At 36.1% G+C, this 16748-nt stretch overlaps 2 protein-coding genes across 4 annotated transcripts in view; both read left to right on the plus strand.

Annotated features, from left to right (window-relative positions):
• Positions 1-15310, plus strand: part of LOC124642946 (neural/ectodermal development factor IMP-L2-like) — an 85869-nt gene extending 70559 nt beyond the window's left edge. For all 3 annotated transcript variants that reach the window (XM_047181743.1, XM_047181741.1, XM_047181742.1), the window contains exons 2-7: positions 9174-9326; positions 10013-10179; positions 10599-10761; positions 11835-12028; positions 12524-12646; positions 14044-15310. In XM_047181743.1, coding sequence (XP_047037699.1) covers positions 9218-9326; positions 10013-10179; positions 10599-10761; positions 11835-12028; positions 12524-12646; positions 14044-14052 — 765 coding nt within the window. In that variant the 5' untranslated portion in view covers positions 9174-9217 and the 3' untranslated portion in view covers positions 14053-15310. The remainder of the gene's footprint in view (positions 1-9173; positions 9327-10012; positions 10180-10598; positions 10762-11834; positions 12029-12523; positions 12647-14043) is intronic.
• Positions 639-3844, plus strand: LOC124642945 (putative nuclease HARBI1). The gene is made up of 6 exons (XM_047181739.1): positions 639-969; positions 1249-1439; positions 1525-1657; positions 2439-2580; positions 2658-3100; positions 3256-3844. Exons 1-5 carry the CDS (start codon positions 862-864, stop codon positions 3053-3055), a joined length of 972 nt encoding a protein of 323 aa, XP_047037695.1. The 5' UTR covers positions 639-861; the 3' UTR covers positions 3056-3100; positions 3256-3844.
• Positions 15311-16748: the final 1438 nt, after the last annotated feature.

Raw genomic sequence — 16748 nt, forward strand, 5'->3', positions numbered from 1 at the left:
ATGTTGTTTTTTCGCAAGATATCTTTGACATAGGTAAAGTTTTGGTGCGCCAATCTTCTGTGCCACTCGTTTAAATCGTTCCACGCTAGTTCTGCAGTACTCGCAGTTTCACCATTACTATTATAGCGTAAATTCAAGTAAAAAGAATTTCCAATTCTTTCCGCAACAGCGCAAATTTTATTTGACTTGTAAAATTTGCATGAACTGTCATCTGTCACTACAACATAACCTTTGTCTGTGGCGCGATTTACCGAAAACAGGTTCGTTTTTAGTTCAGGGGCCTTATTCGCTAACTCCACTGACAGCTCGCAGTTATCATCATTTGGTAAAGTATACATCGGTAAACTGTCAAACCGCTATTTTCTTATTTGCTAACGCCAGTTACCAACTGCGATGACGTCATGAGCACCGACAGCGTCTGATGTCCACCGTAGATCATTTTGACAGCTGTTTCTGTATCGATGAACGTTAAATTGCGATTTCGTAAGCCCAGCGGGCAATGAGTGGACATCAAATTGACAGCCACTGACATTTTTTTAAATACACTACAAATAGCAGTGTTTTATGCCCGATTTTGGTAATCATCACTGGGATGTCTATACTCTATTGTTGCATCAGACATATAAGATTTCTCTAATTTTGCGAATACGATAGAAATATAAACCCTGAGTCGTTCCTTTTTTAATAGTGTTATTTTTAATTGTATTATTTTAATTTGTTTTATCTTTTTTGTGTTACAGAATGTCGCGTGCATTTTTGCTGGCATTTGCGGACGAAGAGAGAAAACGAAGTTTGTCCTGAATCCAGAAACGTCGACTGCGGGATTGCAACAATTCTCTGGATTTACCGGAGAAGGAATTCATGGCAAATTTCCGTGTCAACAAATCAGGGTTTCAGCAAGTTTTGGCAGAGTTACGTCCATTTCTGCAACGTGCTCAACGAAACACTGCTGTTGCAATTGAGCTAAAAGTATGAATTTATAACCTAAAAAGTTGAATAAATACCAATCCTACTTATAAATATGAAAGTTTGTGAGAATGTAAGTATGGATGTATGTTTGTTACTCAATCACGCAAAAACGGTTGGACAGATTTGGTTGAAATTTGGTAAGTATGTAGAAAGCCGCGAGTGGAAGCTAGTATTACGTAAATTAATAATGTTATTCTTAAACACTGAAATGATGATGGAGTAATATTAATAATTATGATGATAAACTTTGTACCTAACATCAAATTTTGTTATGTGTAGATATTGGCAGTCCTAAACTTTTATGCAAATGGATCATACCAACGAAGCTCCTCATTCATTTGCAACATGTCTCAACCTACATTTAGTAGGTGCCTACATGAGGTAACCGATGCTCTCAATGTACGGGACGTGCTACTCAAGTACATAAAGTTTCCTTCCACTCAACAAGAACGGGAATCCACCATGAGAGTGTATGTTAGCTATATATTATTTTAATCATATATGTAATTGTTTTCTACCTTATATGTAATAAACATGAAATAATGTATTTTTCAGGTTTATGGAAAAATTTGGATTCCCAGGAGTTATTGGGTGCATTGATGGAACCCATGTTGCTATAATAAGGCCCACTGACCATGAAGAAGCTTTTTTTAATAGAAAACATTATCATTCATTAAATGTTTTGCTGGTGAGTATTAAACACATTTTTTAATGTTCTATCACAATTTTTTTTCTTACTGTATAATCAATCAATACTTTTTAACATATATGTATAAAAGATTTTTATTTTATTTATTTAGGGACAATTAACAACCACAATATACAATACATACTAATAAATTAACAATAAGGGTGAGTGATAACAATATTGTGGCCCACTGCATTATCCTCATTTTAACAAAAATATTAGGTAATGAGTGCCACCAAATGAGCATTATTAATTCAATAAATACTATACATAGCAATGGTATTAAAACATTACAAATAAATAATTAATTAAAATAGGTACTGCAAAACGAAACAAAATCAAATCACCATCATAATCACAATAATAAACAATAAAATTATACAAAATCCAATTTAACATTAAAACAATACAGCACAAAATCAAGTCATATTAAACATCAAGATCATAATCGTACATATTCAATTCAATATAATGATAATAATATTATAATCAAAGAGTAATATGTAGGTATAAAATAAATAAATTCAATTTAATTCAACTTCCAATAACAGTTTCATTACATCATTCTTAAATTTGGACTTAGAGCATACAAAAATGTCAATATCAATAAATGCTTTATTGTAGGTATCTACCATTCGACGCATAGGGCAGCGTAGACCAGAATTTGTACGACAATTATTTACAAAAAAAGATCAATGATAAAAGATCCATGTCAAGTTGTTTGGTTTTGGCACTTGCGCTGATGGCTGACTGTACAGTATGTTATACCTATCTATTGCAGATTTGTGATGCGAATTTGCAAATACTGCATGTTGATGCATCCTATGGAGGTGCATCACATGATTCATTTGTGTGGAACCAATGCTGCATTAAATCTCACCTAGAAGGATTGGAAAGATCTGGGGAGCATTGTTGGCTATTAGGTATATAAATATTGGATTGTATTTGTCAAGTATTTTCAAATAAAACAGGTATTTTACTTATATTACTGAAATTTCAGGTGATTCTGGATATGCACAACGCCCTTGGATGATGACACCTATATTAGAGGCTGCTGTCGGTTCACCAGAGGAACATTACACCACACTGCATTGCAAAGTTCGCAATACCGTTGAGCGTTGCATAGGTGTATTAAAGAATCGTTGGCGCTGTTTATTAGCACATAGGGTTCTTCACTATGACCCAGTGACTGTGGCTAAAATTGTGAATGCATGTGTTGTACTACACAATATAGCAAACATACACAATGTTCCTCTGCCGGAGCCTGAGAGTGAAGAGTCTGACTATTTGGAACAGAGCCAAATCTCCCAACAGATTAGAGCTGCAGCAAATCTAGATAATTCAAGGACCAGAGATATTCTAGTCCAAAGATTATGGAATACCAGGACTAATTTATAAACTCTTCCTGGCATTATTAATGGTTTAAGAATATTTATCTATTTAGTGAGTAATACTTTAAAATTATTTATTAAATTTTTCAAAACTATATAAGATAAATAGTGTAATTTTAAATGTTTAATCAATGCTTTCTACGCTATTAGTGCAAGTATAGTTTTATATCGATTACCTAAATTTATATATATTTTTATTTTTTTCAGGTACAAATCGCGAGGCGCCCCCAGACCCAGACCCAAAACCCTGAAAATCGGGACATTCGGCAACACTATGTGTAAGAACTAAAGTTTAAATATTTACTTAAAACCATTTTATTTGATTGGGATGACTGTCGTTAAAATAACTCATTTTTTTTTCTTTCTTCACATGTGGCTTCCCCGGCGACCACGGGCATGCGAGGTGCAAGATTCCCAGCACTTCCCCACCAAGGCGAGCTGAACGAGCCGCAGGATGCGGTACCTATTTCAAAACTTGGCTTACCAAGTAACATTATTTGAATTATATAATTTAATTTCCTCTTAACATAGTTGCATTAAAATAGTTTTATATAATTTATTCATTCAATACATTAGCTTCACTTGCATTGTATAACTTTCTCAGGGATAACTAGCACTATATGAAAATTATTGTAAAAAATTGATTTTTTTTAAAAGAGTGTCTATGGAGTTTCTTGCCGGTTCTTCTCCATGAGACCCACTCCTTGGAACCGTGCAACTAGCTTGACATTTCGCAAGAGCTTTTCTACTTGTGAACTTTTATGCGCCTATTTTAAATAAATAAAATATAATTTTAGTTTGAGTTTGAATTACCAATAACCAGTCTTACCAAGGAGTTTTGTTTTAACTGAGTTGATCAGGTAAGATAGGCAGTAGCTCCTAGTAAAATGAATAGGGTAAGTACCTAAAATAAAACTAGTTAAGTCTTATAAACGCTATTTATTCTTAGAATAAAAGGTACAACATTATTTAAAATTTCACTTAATAATAATTATTCTAATTAAAATCTTTTTTAATATAAAAACTAATTAACAATCACAACGTAGGGTGTAGACATCCACTTACAAGGGGTCCTATGGGCATGGGTAAAACCGCTGACGTTTTTAAACATTGGACCCAAAAGATAGAGGGGGGGGCCGCGGAGGATACATTGTTTGCAACATTCGGAACGACAACTAGACCAACGCAGTAGGTAATCATTCCCGGTTTGTTTGCCGGCGGTAGTCGTCCCGAATGTCTCTTAAAACCCCAAGCATCCCCTCCACTGCTTCTGTGAGTCGGGTCTCCACCTCTATTCTCCTCAATTCCAGGTCATAGGCCCAACGAGGTATTGACTCCTCTCTGCGAACTGAAAAAATAATATTTGTGACTATTTTTCTTTTTGGCTTACATGCATATATCGGGTGTGTCGTTCATAATCACATTAAATGAAATGCGTTAATATACTGGTTAATATATGTCGATTAACACAAAGAAAAAAGAAAAATACGTAAAACTAAAAAAATGATTTTTTCAAACAAAGTAAATGGAATAAAAATGTGCAAAACTTAGAACACCATATAAAACAATCATTACAAACAATTGAAATTCTCCCTTGAAACCTGACAGCTGTCAACTGATCAAAACATACGATACTCCTAAATTTATCTCTGCTTTACACATGATGTTGTAAATTATAAAAACGAAAAATGACTCCTGTGGTTAAACCACTGAATGGATTAGGTTATTTTTTTTACAATTCGCCATAGAATATCATAAAGTATATGCGATATGATTTAATGTGATTGTGAACGACACACCCGATATAATAGTAGTATAGTAGTAGTAAAATTATCAAAATTTTTGTTATTGAAATAAAATTATTAACCATTCGCTCGTCGTGGTCGTTGACGCTGGCTCGGGGTTGAACATTGTGGACCATCTCTCTCAGAATTCCCTAGAAAAATATATATAATTACAATGATTTAACTACAGGATAATACACCTTACAATACAATTACTACTACCTAATTACTACTTGCTTATCGCTAGGCCTAGTAAAAATAAAATAAAAAGCTGTTTTTTATTTATTAATTAAGAAGTACTTACTAATAGCAGCCTCACTGGATAGTGTGGGCTCCACAGCCCCTGCAGCAGGCATCTGCTCCACAGCCTCTGCAGCAGGCGTCTGCTCCGCAGCCTCTGCAGCAGGCGTCTGCTCCACAGCCTCTGCAGCAGGCGTCTGCTCCACAGCCTCTGCAGCAGGCATCTGCTCCACAGCCTCTGCAGCAGGCATCTGCTCCACAGGCTGTGTCCCCTCTAGAAGGCTGTCGTCAAGCCATTCAACCTCCATTATCTGCTCATCATAAGTAGAGGTTGAGGGCTTAGGAGGCACCGGAGGCTGTGAGGTGTGTACAGCCACAGCTCCAGACATCGATGGCTGGGAAGTTGGTGGGTCACCAAGTGACAATATCTGAAGAAATAATTTTCTTTTCAATATGCGTAAAGAAACCACATAACATCCTGACAAATAAAGTAGTAGTTTCAATGAAGCGGATGACAATAAAACTTAAATTATATTTATATGAAATTAAACTAACATCAATGGGCAAGCGCACACCAGGCAATCCCTCAACCACAACAGGGCCTAACAAAGCCAGCACCTTTTCCTCTATATAGTTAAGAGGGACCAGCCTGTTAGGGCCTCCACCAGTCGCAGATGTGCTCCTCCGCATGTCTGCAGCTTTTCCTTTTGTTTTTGCTTTGAACTCTATCCAATACTTGACAAAAAAAACAGTTACTGGTTAGTTACACATGCAAACAATGTTACATTCATTCAGTGACAAAAACTTAGAAAAAGCAAAATAAAAAAAAGTTATCAATGAGTTACTATTAAGTTTTACAGATGCAAAGTAAGTATCCAAAATTAAAAGCAAGTGAATATTATGAGATATAGTCGTGCCACCATACAAACATGCTAAAGTGCTGTTTTTTAAATAAAGAAGTAAACGTACTCGGCGCCATTGGTCCGGCGTTTTAGTGGCTCCGCTGCCGACACAGTTAAGTGCCACCGAAATCGACCGCCATGCTTCTCGAGTGTCCCGCACTCCCTGAGGACCTGGCGGAAAGCGGCCCAACGCTATGTCGCGATGGGAATGCGCAAACTCTAGAAGCAGCTCCATTTGCCTCAGTGACACTTTCCTGCGTCCTGGCATTTTAAACCTAAATAATAATAAAATGGTGTATCAATTATTGCTTTGCATGCAAAACAGGAATTTAAGTTGTTTAATTCACAATAACTACAATACTCACAATGTTCTCAGTTAAAATATTGTTCAACCACACGGAACTTTAGACACCAAGTTCACACACAATAGAAAGCAAATACTGAATTTTACCGAGACAGATTGTTTTTAAATGTATAACACGTTGAAAATAAAGCGTTCTCTCAAACGTAGTAATGTAATGCTAATAAGGTATTTCCACCTTAGCAGTATAATAGTCGATAAAAACTAGAGTTGTCAAGAGTACCCCTGCTAGTCACCATAGTTTTTACGTTAAGCACCGTGAAAAGATATCCACTGATGTCCACTTCATGCGATACTAAATACCGATGTTTTGGAATTGTCAGTTGACATCAAAGTTCGGTTGACAACTGAGGCCAGTTGACAGCTGAAAATCCGAAAGTTAGCGAATAAGGGTACAGGAACATACAAGACATTGTCTATGACTGTGTCAATCCATTCATTCCCGTTTGACACTTGAACTGTTATCTGTCCATAACCAATCGCATTTATCACTGCTCCATTACCGATGATAACAGGTTTTGGCGAAGTATTTGAGAATGATGTAAACAATGCACGGTCTCTACACATATGTTCAGTGGCACCAGAATCCACCAGCCACTTAGATTTTTGCAGTTGATGCGACAGATTAGACACCACGAACGCATTACTATTCGTTTTATTTTCACTTCTTGACATTCTTTGTTTTCGAAAACGACACTGAGCTTTAAAATGTCCGAACTTCCCACAATAAAAACAGTTATTATTATTACTCATGTTCCCTTCACTGTTAGTTTTATTGTTGCTTTTACTTTCGGTATTATACTGTCCGCTTTTACCAAATTTGAAACCTCTTGACGGTCCTGGACCTTTATTCTTCACAAAGAATGCAGACGGTGTTGCTTGCTGTGCTCCTTCGTTCCTTTCCTTTACTCGCTCTTCTTCAATCAGTAGTCTGGCCACTAAATTTTCAAACGTTTGTTTGTCATCCGGCGCCGACTCCCAGGCCGAAATGAAATGTTTATATTCGTCTGGTAACGACATCAACACCTTCGTGATTACAAATTTATCTGAGATTTCTTCACCCATCTGTTTCAATTGGTTTTGTAGTTCTTGTATCTTAGATAAGAAAACAGACATGTCGACTCCTCTTTCGAACTTATATTGAAAAAATCTCTGCTGTATAATGTGCACACTGGTCTCAGTTTTCTGTTCATAAACACTATGAAGCTTTCGCCACATCTCCGCAGAACTCGTACAAGTAATAATATGTAGCATTGCCTCTTCTGACATTCGTGTTACCAGTAACGTTTGTGCTTTGGCATCTTTGGACTCCCATGCCGGTATCTCAGCGGCAACTTCGGGCTTCAATTGCTTTCCCTCCACGATATTTAACCATCCATGGCCCCTCAATTGTACTGTTGTTTGGAATTTCCATAAATTCCAATTTCTGGCTCCTTCTAACTTGATCACATTGACGTTATTGTTATTTCCTTCCGTCATTTTTACCTTGTCCTCTCCCAAATAAGAACAAGTACTCCTTCTCGACGATGTTCCGCTGTTCCGCAATGGCCGAGCCGTCAGCCGATGCCGCAAAAGTGATAACCTCACTTTTTTCTTCTCGTCGATTTTACTTTTACTGCCACCGCAAGTAATCTACATCAAGCTGTTATGGCCGTGCCTGGGCCCATAACCTGATGTTTTTGAAATTAAACAGGACTTGTTCGGTGGACTAACTTGTCTTTTATTTGAAAATATAATTTGTACAACGTGTTGCCTTTTAGAATAGTAGAACGAGAGAGAGCTTATACCAACATTGACATATTAACAACATGTAGCCAACTTAAACATTTAAATAAACATTGCCATATTCATAACAGAGCGTTTAATAAGATCTAATTAAAATAAATAACACAAAAAAAACAGACTATAAAAAAAAGTTCAACACCACACCAAAAATCCAACAGTTACAAATTGTCTCCACCACCCTAATTTAGCTTAAAAGCGGTTGCTATCCGGAAGAGACATAAAAATTCCTTGAAAAGGACCAACTTTATGACCACTTAACGTACATATTTGCAGTATGAATCATGTTTACGGGACCCTTTTTTTATCCCTTCGACCACACCTCCAAAAATTTCTCGACAGTTTTTGCATCAAAATCTAAGAAACTACTGAGCTTTCTGTGAATTGAAGTGTGGGGAGATAAGATAGTGATCTTCCTTTTGAATGGTGAAATGGCGAAGAATTTGGACTTTTGTTAGTTTTTTTTGTAGTTCTAAGAACTATGGTTCGGTTAAACAGTGAAGATTTTAGCTTTACATTATCAGTGGTCTAGTCAGTGGACGCAAGTGCCACTGCCGCCGTGCAACAAGCCCGAGGTTCGGTTCTTGGCCGAAATCGAATCGTGGTTTCTGAAACATTAAAAAGTTTCCTGAAGCCTGAAAGTTGGTAACACCATCGTGCTTGGGAGGGATTTAATGAATCATTCACAGTAACGCTGGTTAGTTAGGTACCCCTTAGGGCAAAGCCTGCCGGTTGCAACATTGTTCGAAAGAGTGACCGCGGCCCTAATACACGCTGGGCTTAAGAAGGAACCTGAAGTCAGTAAAAGTCTAATACCTCACGCTGCTATAGTACAGTTTATGCTGATTTAACTGGCTACTAAAGACAAAGTCATTTAAACTAGGCTCATTAGATTTGCATTTTTCACGTCAAACTTAAGGCGCATCCAAAAACGTCCCCGGTCACCACTTCCTAGTGTTATGCCTGGGAAGAAGAAGCGGTGTAAAACCTTCCCAACAACATAGCTGTCTATCTCAATTTCTTTTAACTATAACAATATTTTCTCTTTTGTTTCAGATAACTCTAATACGTGAATCTCTACAGTATTATATAGAATAGCAATGTATCTGATACTAGTGTTTGCTCTGGCTCTGCTCGGGTGCGGCCGGTCGGCGAATGTTAACAAACACATGCGTCTGCTTGATTTGGATAATCATATTGAAAATCATGGTAAGTTTCATATTTATTAGGTACTGAAAAATAATTGCGAGGTCCTGCTATGCTGGGGTCAGCTTCCTGTCTTGCTGCGGGTTGTTCGAAAGAGATACCGCGGCCCTGGTACGTAAAAGGCCTACGGCGGAACACGACGGTTTTTAGTCAGTAAGAGTCTGACACTTCCTCACCGCTGCTAACCCACAGCGGGAGGGGTCATTTGATGATTTTTGACGCCGTTAAAAAAAAAGCTTCCTGTCTTGCCAGTGTTTAAACATAGTGTTTACATGTGACTACTGCCTAAAAATTTTATTTCTTCGAAGCATTTACCCGGGCAATCGTTTCGGGAAGTCAGAAGCCAAAAAGTCTAACAACCAGTCTTATCGAGAGGTACAGGGTTGCTATTTCTCCATGTAAAACATTGGTATGCTGTTAGATTGGAAGCCAATTTCAACATAATTGGGCAAACGGCAAAGGCCAAGCAGACGATAAAAAAATAGTTAAACATGAGAATAACTGAAAAAGTTGAAATTAACAGTCTACTAGCGCCATCTCTTGACAAGTAGCTGCAAACTATACTAAGATTCATTCTCGCGTTTTCCGTCGCACCACAGACCATTTGACACTCCTAAAATAAAAGTCTCTTACTAGTAATTTTTAATATATATTTTTTACGTATTTATATTATTTTTTTCTTATTCTAGCACCTCCCACGAAACAAACAGGCGCGCGTCGCTTTCTCACGATAACGCAGCGCCCCCGGGCGACGTACGCGCTCTCTAGCGGCGATGTGTTGGAACTAACGTGCGACGCGGTCGGAGCGCCAGCGCCCTCTATACATTGGTTTAGGAATGATGCGCCAGTTTATGAGGTAAGGAAATAAAATTATTTTAGAAGTATGTACAGATAAAATTTGTATACTTTTATTAAAAGAAAATGAAGACAGGCTGATAAAATAATGCAAAGATACTGAACAGTGGGCTATCAATTGTTTGTAGATATGTACCTATAGAATAAAATATTAAAATTAATCAGTGCGTTAGGTAGTTAAGAACTCTCCTTAACTTAAATTATATTATAATTTAAAAGCCGAAATACCTATGATTGGAATAATATACAAGTTATTAAGTAATTAGGTTATAAATGAATATCTAGGTACCTACCTAAATATAAAAAAAAAAACTTAAAAGTAAAAATGTTAACGCAAAAATCCTACATATTTCGTCATTAGTCAAAAGTTTTAGTCCCCTCGCCACTACATGGCACCACTAACAATACCCTTTCTTCCAGTATGACGTGGAATCGAATGAGCTAATAGACAGCAACCCGACTTCACTAGCGCGGGTCATATCCACGCTGCTGGTTTCCAAGACTTCGGGTCACGATGTGTATACGTGCCTGGTTACTGCTGGGGCTAAAACTGCGAGGGCTACCACTGTTGTTTATAGTACAGGTGAGAAATAAAGAAGATTTTATTCAATAAATAAATATACACACATTTACAGATACATACATAAAAATTATCTGATATCTATGTAACTAAAGTAATAAACATGCCAGTGATGAAATGTTTTGAAAGTTGAAAGGGTAAGGATACTATTCAAATACAAAAAAATAGGTTCTGGCTTATTTACAGGTTAAATATTGTTTGAAACTGTTTTAACCAGCTTAAAAAAAAGTACGTTCACAGTTTAAGCTTTATGTACGTATGCGCGCAATTTTCTCATAAACCGATTTCGATGTGGTTTTCAATTCAGTATTTTTGGACATTGTAAGATTAATTTTAAGATATAATATACATCTGATACAGTCTTAAAACGAATGACTCCACTGTAATTTCAGTATCTTTATAAAGCCATGTTAAAATCACACCACAAACGGCTTTCAAAAAATGCCATAATCACACACGCAATAACATTTTCATCCCACCATCTCGAAAAGAGTAGTTTTACCCTTTGATATCTGAGTGTAAAAGCCGTTTTTATCCTCTAGAGCGGCAAAGTGATTTGAATTTAGAACATCGTGTGCAATACTCCATTTGTGACAATCTTGATAAGACTTTTCAAACAAATACATATTAAACAAATAAAATACCGCTTAAAATAATTATTCAATTAATTAAGTAATCTTTATTATTGTTTTTACATAGATTTTTAACCTCGTTTCATTTTTAAACTGAGTTTTCAAATAAATGTACTTTAATAGGTACTTCTTTTTAATTTGATGCTCATATGTGCGCGCCATTTTGTTTTTTGAGTTTAGAAATTTCCTCGATGAGGTGGGATGAAAAGTTACGTGTTGCACTCGAGTGCAAAGATTTTTCACCTTGTGCTCTTTTGATTCCCTCGCTATCGCTCAGGATTCTAATTATTGAAACACTCGCTACGCTCGTGTTTCAATTTTAGAATCCTTCGCTTGCTCGGTCATCAAAATTGAGCCCGCGGTTAAAAAGCAACTTTGCACTCTTGTATAACAAATAACTATTAATACATTACCATTTATTCTAATTCCGCTACTCCCCAACAGATGGCAGCACTGCACTAACGGAACGCGCCAAACTGTTCCCTCTAGAGCCGCGCATAGTGGTCACATACGAGATGTATGTGGACACGATAGGGAACAACATCGTGCTGCCCTGCAGGGTCAAGGGACATCCGAAGCCGCATGTCTCGTGGACGGACAATAAGGGCAATGTTATCAAGAAGGATGAGAGGATGAAGGTAAGCAGAAACTAATCTATTATTTACTTACAAACAAATATAAAAATGCAATAAGTTTATTACAATATGAAATAGTGATTTAATTCATTGTACTTAACTATGTTTTCGCAATATAGAAAAAGGTGCTGCTTTGAATGTTGATATTTGACAAATATGATAAGTAAACAGACTAAATGCATATAGTAATATAAAAGCTAAATACAAGTTCAGTAGTCTATTGATTAATTTGATTTCAGAAACTACAACAAAACATAGCTAAGAATCGGTCTAGTCTTAAATTAGCCGACCTTAAGCTCAATCCCTCACTTAATTCTCCTTAGTTTTTTATTAAGTCCAATTTAACAAATTCAGTTTTACAGTGCCTTAACTCAATAATTATGTCCTCAAAATATGCAGCTATAATATTGCTACAGAGTAAATTTTTCTGCCCCAAAATACTTAGTACCACTTTTTTCACTAATCACCACTCTCACTAATCACTACTCTCTCTCCCAGGTGCTGCGTTCAGGCGAGCTGGTGATATCGTCGCTTCGCTGGAGCGATATGGGCGAGTTCTCGTGTCAGGCGACCAACGTGTTCGGTTCGCAACTAGCTAAGACATTCGTGTATCCTGCTAAAGTGAGTTCATATCATTTTTGTTACAATAATTAATTATTTTTAAGTTGTTTATATATGTCAATGTATTTTATAATAATCAGAGAACCAATTAGTTCTGGGATGACGAGTAAACTGAGATTTTGCCACAGAGTCCAGGAATTATTAAACATCAAAGTCATTAATGGCAAGACTATCTGTTCCCCGCGGTTTCCCCCAGGGAAACTTCTTCCTGTCGTTGCATAGGATATATTTTGTACTTCACCCCTTAAAAAATAAAGCCCATGTAGTGTAGGTTCCCAAAAGTGAAAGAATTTTTCAAATAAGTTCAGTATTTTCGGAGCGTGAGTCTTTTTCACAAGATCACCATCTTAACAAGGCAGGTTACCTGGTCTGGGGCCCGATTCTCCTAATTTTACTTAAGCAACATACGATTCACATTCGACTGAGATCCAATCCCGACTCGATTACGATTGAAGCGTATGTGGCATTCCGCTATTTTTTCTTTGAAATAAACGTTTTTATCCTTTTCTGTCATTCAATAATGAATCATTTAATCTGCAAATGATTTACGATTTCAAAATGATTGTACAGCAAACTGCCGTATAGAACAAAATAGCAGACCAATCGCACACCAATCAAATGTCAATCGAATACGATTGGTCTTTTATTAGTAGCAGAATGCCCGATATGGTTAAAATAAAACTGCTATTGCGACTCGATTTCTATTAGATTTTGACATTATTAACTTAGGAGAATCGGGCCCCTGGAATCCAACCCGCACTCTCGTACTTGAGAGGCTCAACACGACTTCAAGATCCCAGCATATAAGAATACGATTAATCCTTGCTATTTGTAACACCATCTCTGCCTTAAGAGGACGAATTGGAATTTTTGGCGCCAAGGATCTCAATTTTTCTCAGTAAATACAAAACGGATCAAAATACAACTTGGTTACCTGAAAGTTCATGATATAAACCTTATTTTGTTACACGTAGAAACATGATTAGGTAACTTTTATAACAGAGAAAAATATATCAAACATACCTCTTTTTAAAAAGAGATTCACATATTATGGGCAGAAGGGACGGATTTAAGCCTCTTAACTTTTTTAGTAGTTGAGTATATACATACTCTTTAAAATTGTAGAAGGAATTTTTATCAAATTATCATTTCTTAATAATAAAATTACAAAACCATTTTGTCGCTTACGACTTTTAGTTATAAGCTAGCGCGCGTATTGTTATCCTCGCCCCGCTCAGACGCTCCGACCCCTTTTGGCGCCTTAGATGCGCGTGCCGGTTATGGAATTATTGTTGACCAATTCGTCGCCTTATAAACAATTATTCCTATTAAATTCTTGATGACTTTTCAATCAGCATTAAAATGGCATCAACTAACATAAAATTCCTTTGTTTCAGGCCGGATAAAAGAACAAACAAACAAACAAAGCGTCGAGTATACTTAACTGGATGTTCCTGATAATAATTAAGTTTTTATTTAGGGCTGTTCCACACAGCGCTAAAAAACGCTGCGATTGTTCAACGTTTTTACTGCGTTTTTGCTTCTTGTCATTTTCTGACGAATATACGAATTATTTACTTATAGATACGTTCCTAGGAGCTAGGAATTATTATTGGTGAATATTTTTTTATATAATATAATGATTTTTAATTACTTAGTAAAAAGTTTTATAGTAATCTTCAAAATAAAATCTGATATTTGTTAATATGTAATAAAAAAAATGCCAGAATTGTGTTAAGCAAATGGCAAGGAAGTATTATACTTTATATACGAAAAGTTTTCTTTTATTTCAGCATATTTGCGAAACAATGAAAACTTTGTAAAACACATACACTTAAATAACGATTTTCGAAAAGTTACTTAAAATATGTAATTTAAATGTACAAAATGAAACTTTATCAATCAAAATTGTGAGATAAATATATGTATTTATTAAAATTAAATCAAAAGAATAAAATAAAAGCCCAGTTTCACTGCTTCTTGATAAGATATCATAGAAAAATATCTATCAAGGTACATTTTGAATGCCAACTGCCGACTGCAACTTAGCCTTCAAATCGTACCTTTAGATTCGTTTGAGCAATATTTGTGTACTAATCAATCAATCAAAATAGGTATAATGTAATCTTATCCAGAGGTTGTGAGGGAGGCTTTAAATTAAAGTACATACATACATTAAATATAAGATAAGATTTTTAAATCTTAGTATAAATCTAATTTCGCCTAAACACTAGCGGCTGGCCCGCCAAGTGGTCAAAACGCAGCGTTTAACCGCTCGTGTGAAAAACCCCTTAAAAATTGAGTCTGCCTATTATTTTTTTAATAATTTTTCGTTTAATTTGATGTTGTTATTTTAATATAAAGAGAAACGAATAATAATGTAATAATAAATAAATGAATTTTTAAGGAATTTTGTTTTGTTGGGTACTTGATATAATTCTAACTTTTTTTTCATTACATTTTAAGTCCATTTTTTTGTCATAAGATAGATTTCACGTAAAATAATAACAGTATTTTTTTTTCATAACACTTTCAATATAATAATAATGATAGAATTTTGGTCAAGTACCCATCATTTGATCGATTTTATCAATGTATACCTACTTATTGCGTCTTAGACTGTGATTCAACATAAATACCTACAATAAACAAAGTGATGAAATATTTGTATTATTTAATTTTAATTTTAATGCTTCTTCATTGGAGAAAATTAAGTAGGTATCGTCTTCACATTCCACATAATTGTTATTCTCATGGAAAAACAAAATTTGGTGATATCCTAGACTACTTTTTAACAGTACACCACGCGGGCGAAGCCGCGAGCAGTAACTAGTTGTAAATAAATAGATGAAACTAATAAATAATACGAAATATCTAAGTGAGATGACCTGTAGGTCTCCAATAAATATATAAAGCAGTAAATAGCCACATAAATCTGACCTGGTCTAGAGTAACTTCGCCTAAATTAAACCTAATCGTGATGCGTTGAGATTACGCAAGATGGCGGCGCTCGATGCGCCTGATGCCTATTTGAACCGGATTTGAAGTAATTTTTGGAATTTTTAGTGGGAGATTAATTAGGAATATTATTTATTGAATCTCTATGAATCGGAAAAAATTTCCTAATTGAAAATACGCTAGATACCCATTTTAACGCAGGCAACATACAATTTTTGTTACTTACTTACCTTAAGCTTTTCATAAAATCACTTTTTCCCGATCAAATTTTAACAAAAATTATATGTTGCCTGCGTTAAAATGGGTACCTAGCGTATTTCAACTTTTATACAAAATCTATCTATATAAATAAAAATGAATTGTTGTTTGTTAGTCTGATTAAAACTTGAGAAAACTCTGGGGCGATTGAGCTGATTTTGGTTTTAAAATGTTTGTAGAGGTCCAGGGAAGATTTGAACGATACGAAGTTCGCGGGATCAGCTAGTCCTAAATAAAAATCATACTGATATCCCAGATACATACCTAGTTAAAATTGAAAAATTCTAAAATTACACATAGTCTTTCACACGTGAAAGCTTAGGTTGCCTATACTCCGGAGACTACGTTCCCATACGTCAGTCAACCCTTTTTCCAACCATGTCGGGGTCGACTTCCAACCAACATAGAGCGACGGAACCTCTGGCCTTCTCAACCCAGTTACCCGGGCCACCAATACCCCTTAGTAAGACGAGGTAAGTATATACGCGTAGGTACATGATGTCTAACAATAGTATGAAGCAACAAACATACCGATTAAGTCGTGGTGTTATGGTATAAGCAGGGATGCGACTCGTGCCACTATCATTTCATACGAGGACATACACTTTGGATTTATGAAAGGTATTAGAGAAATTACTGGAAGGTTATCGAACTTGCAGATTACAGCTACTTAAAAAGTAATACGTCCAAGGCCGATTTTGACCACGGCGGTTGTTCTCATATAAGGAGATCAGCCAGCTGCTCAGGTCATATAGTACACAAGCCTTTGCTTTGACCCAGGGGCACTCACTATTCCTTCACTCTCATAGCCCGATGGGACGGTAATCCGACACGACCGGAAAGAGATCAGGCGCAGGACCGACATTTAAGTACTCTCCGATGCACG

This window comes from Helicoverpa zea, chromosome 26 (assembly GCF_022581195.2).
Source record: "Helicoverpa zea isolate HzStark_Cry1AcR chromosome 26, ilHelZeax1.1, whole genome shotgun sequence".
NCBI classification, from domain to species: domain Eukaryota; kingdom Metazoa; phylum Arthropoda; class Insecta; order Lepidoptera; family Noctuidae; genus Helicoverpa; species Helicoverpa zea.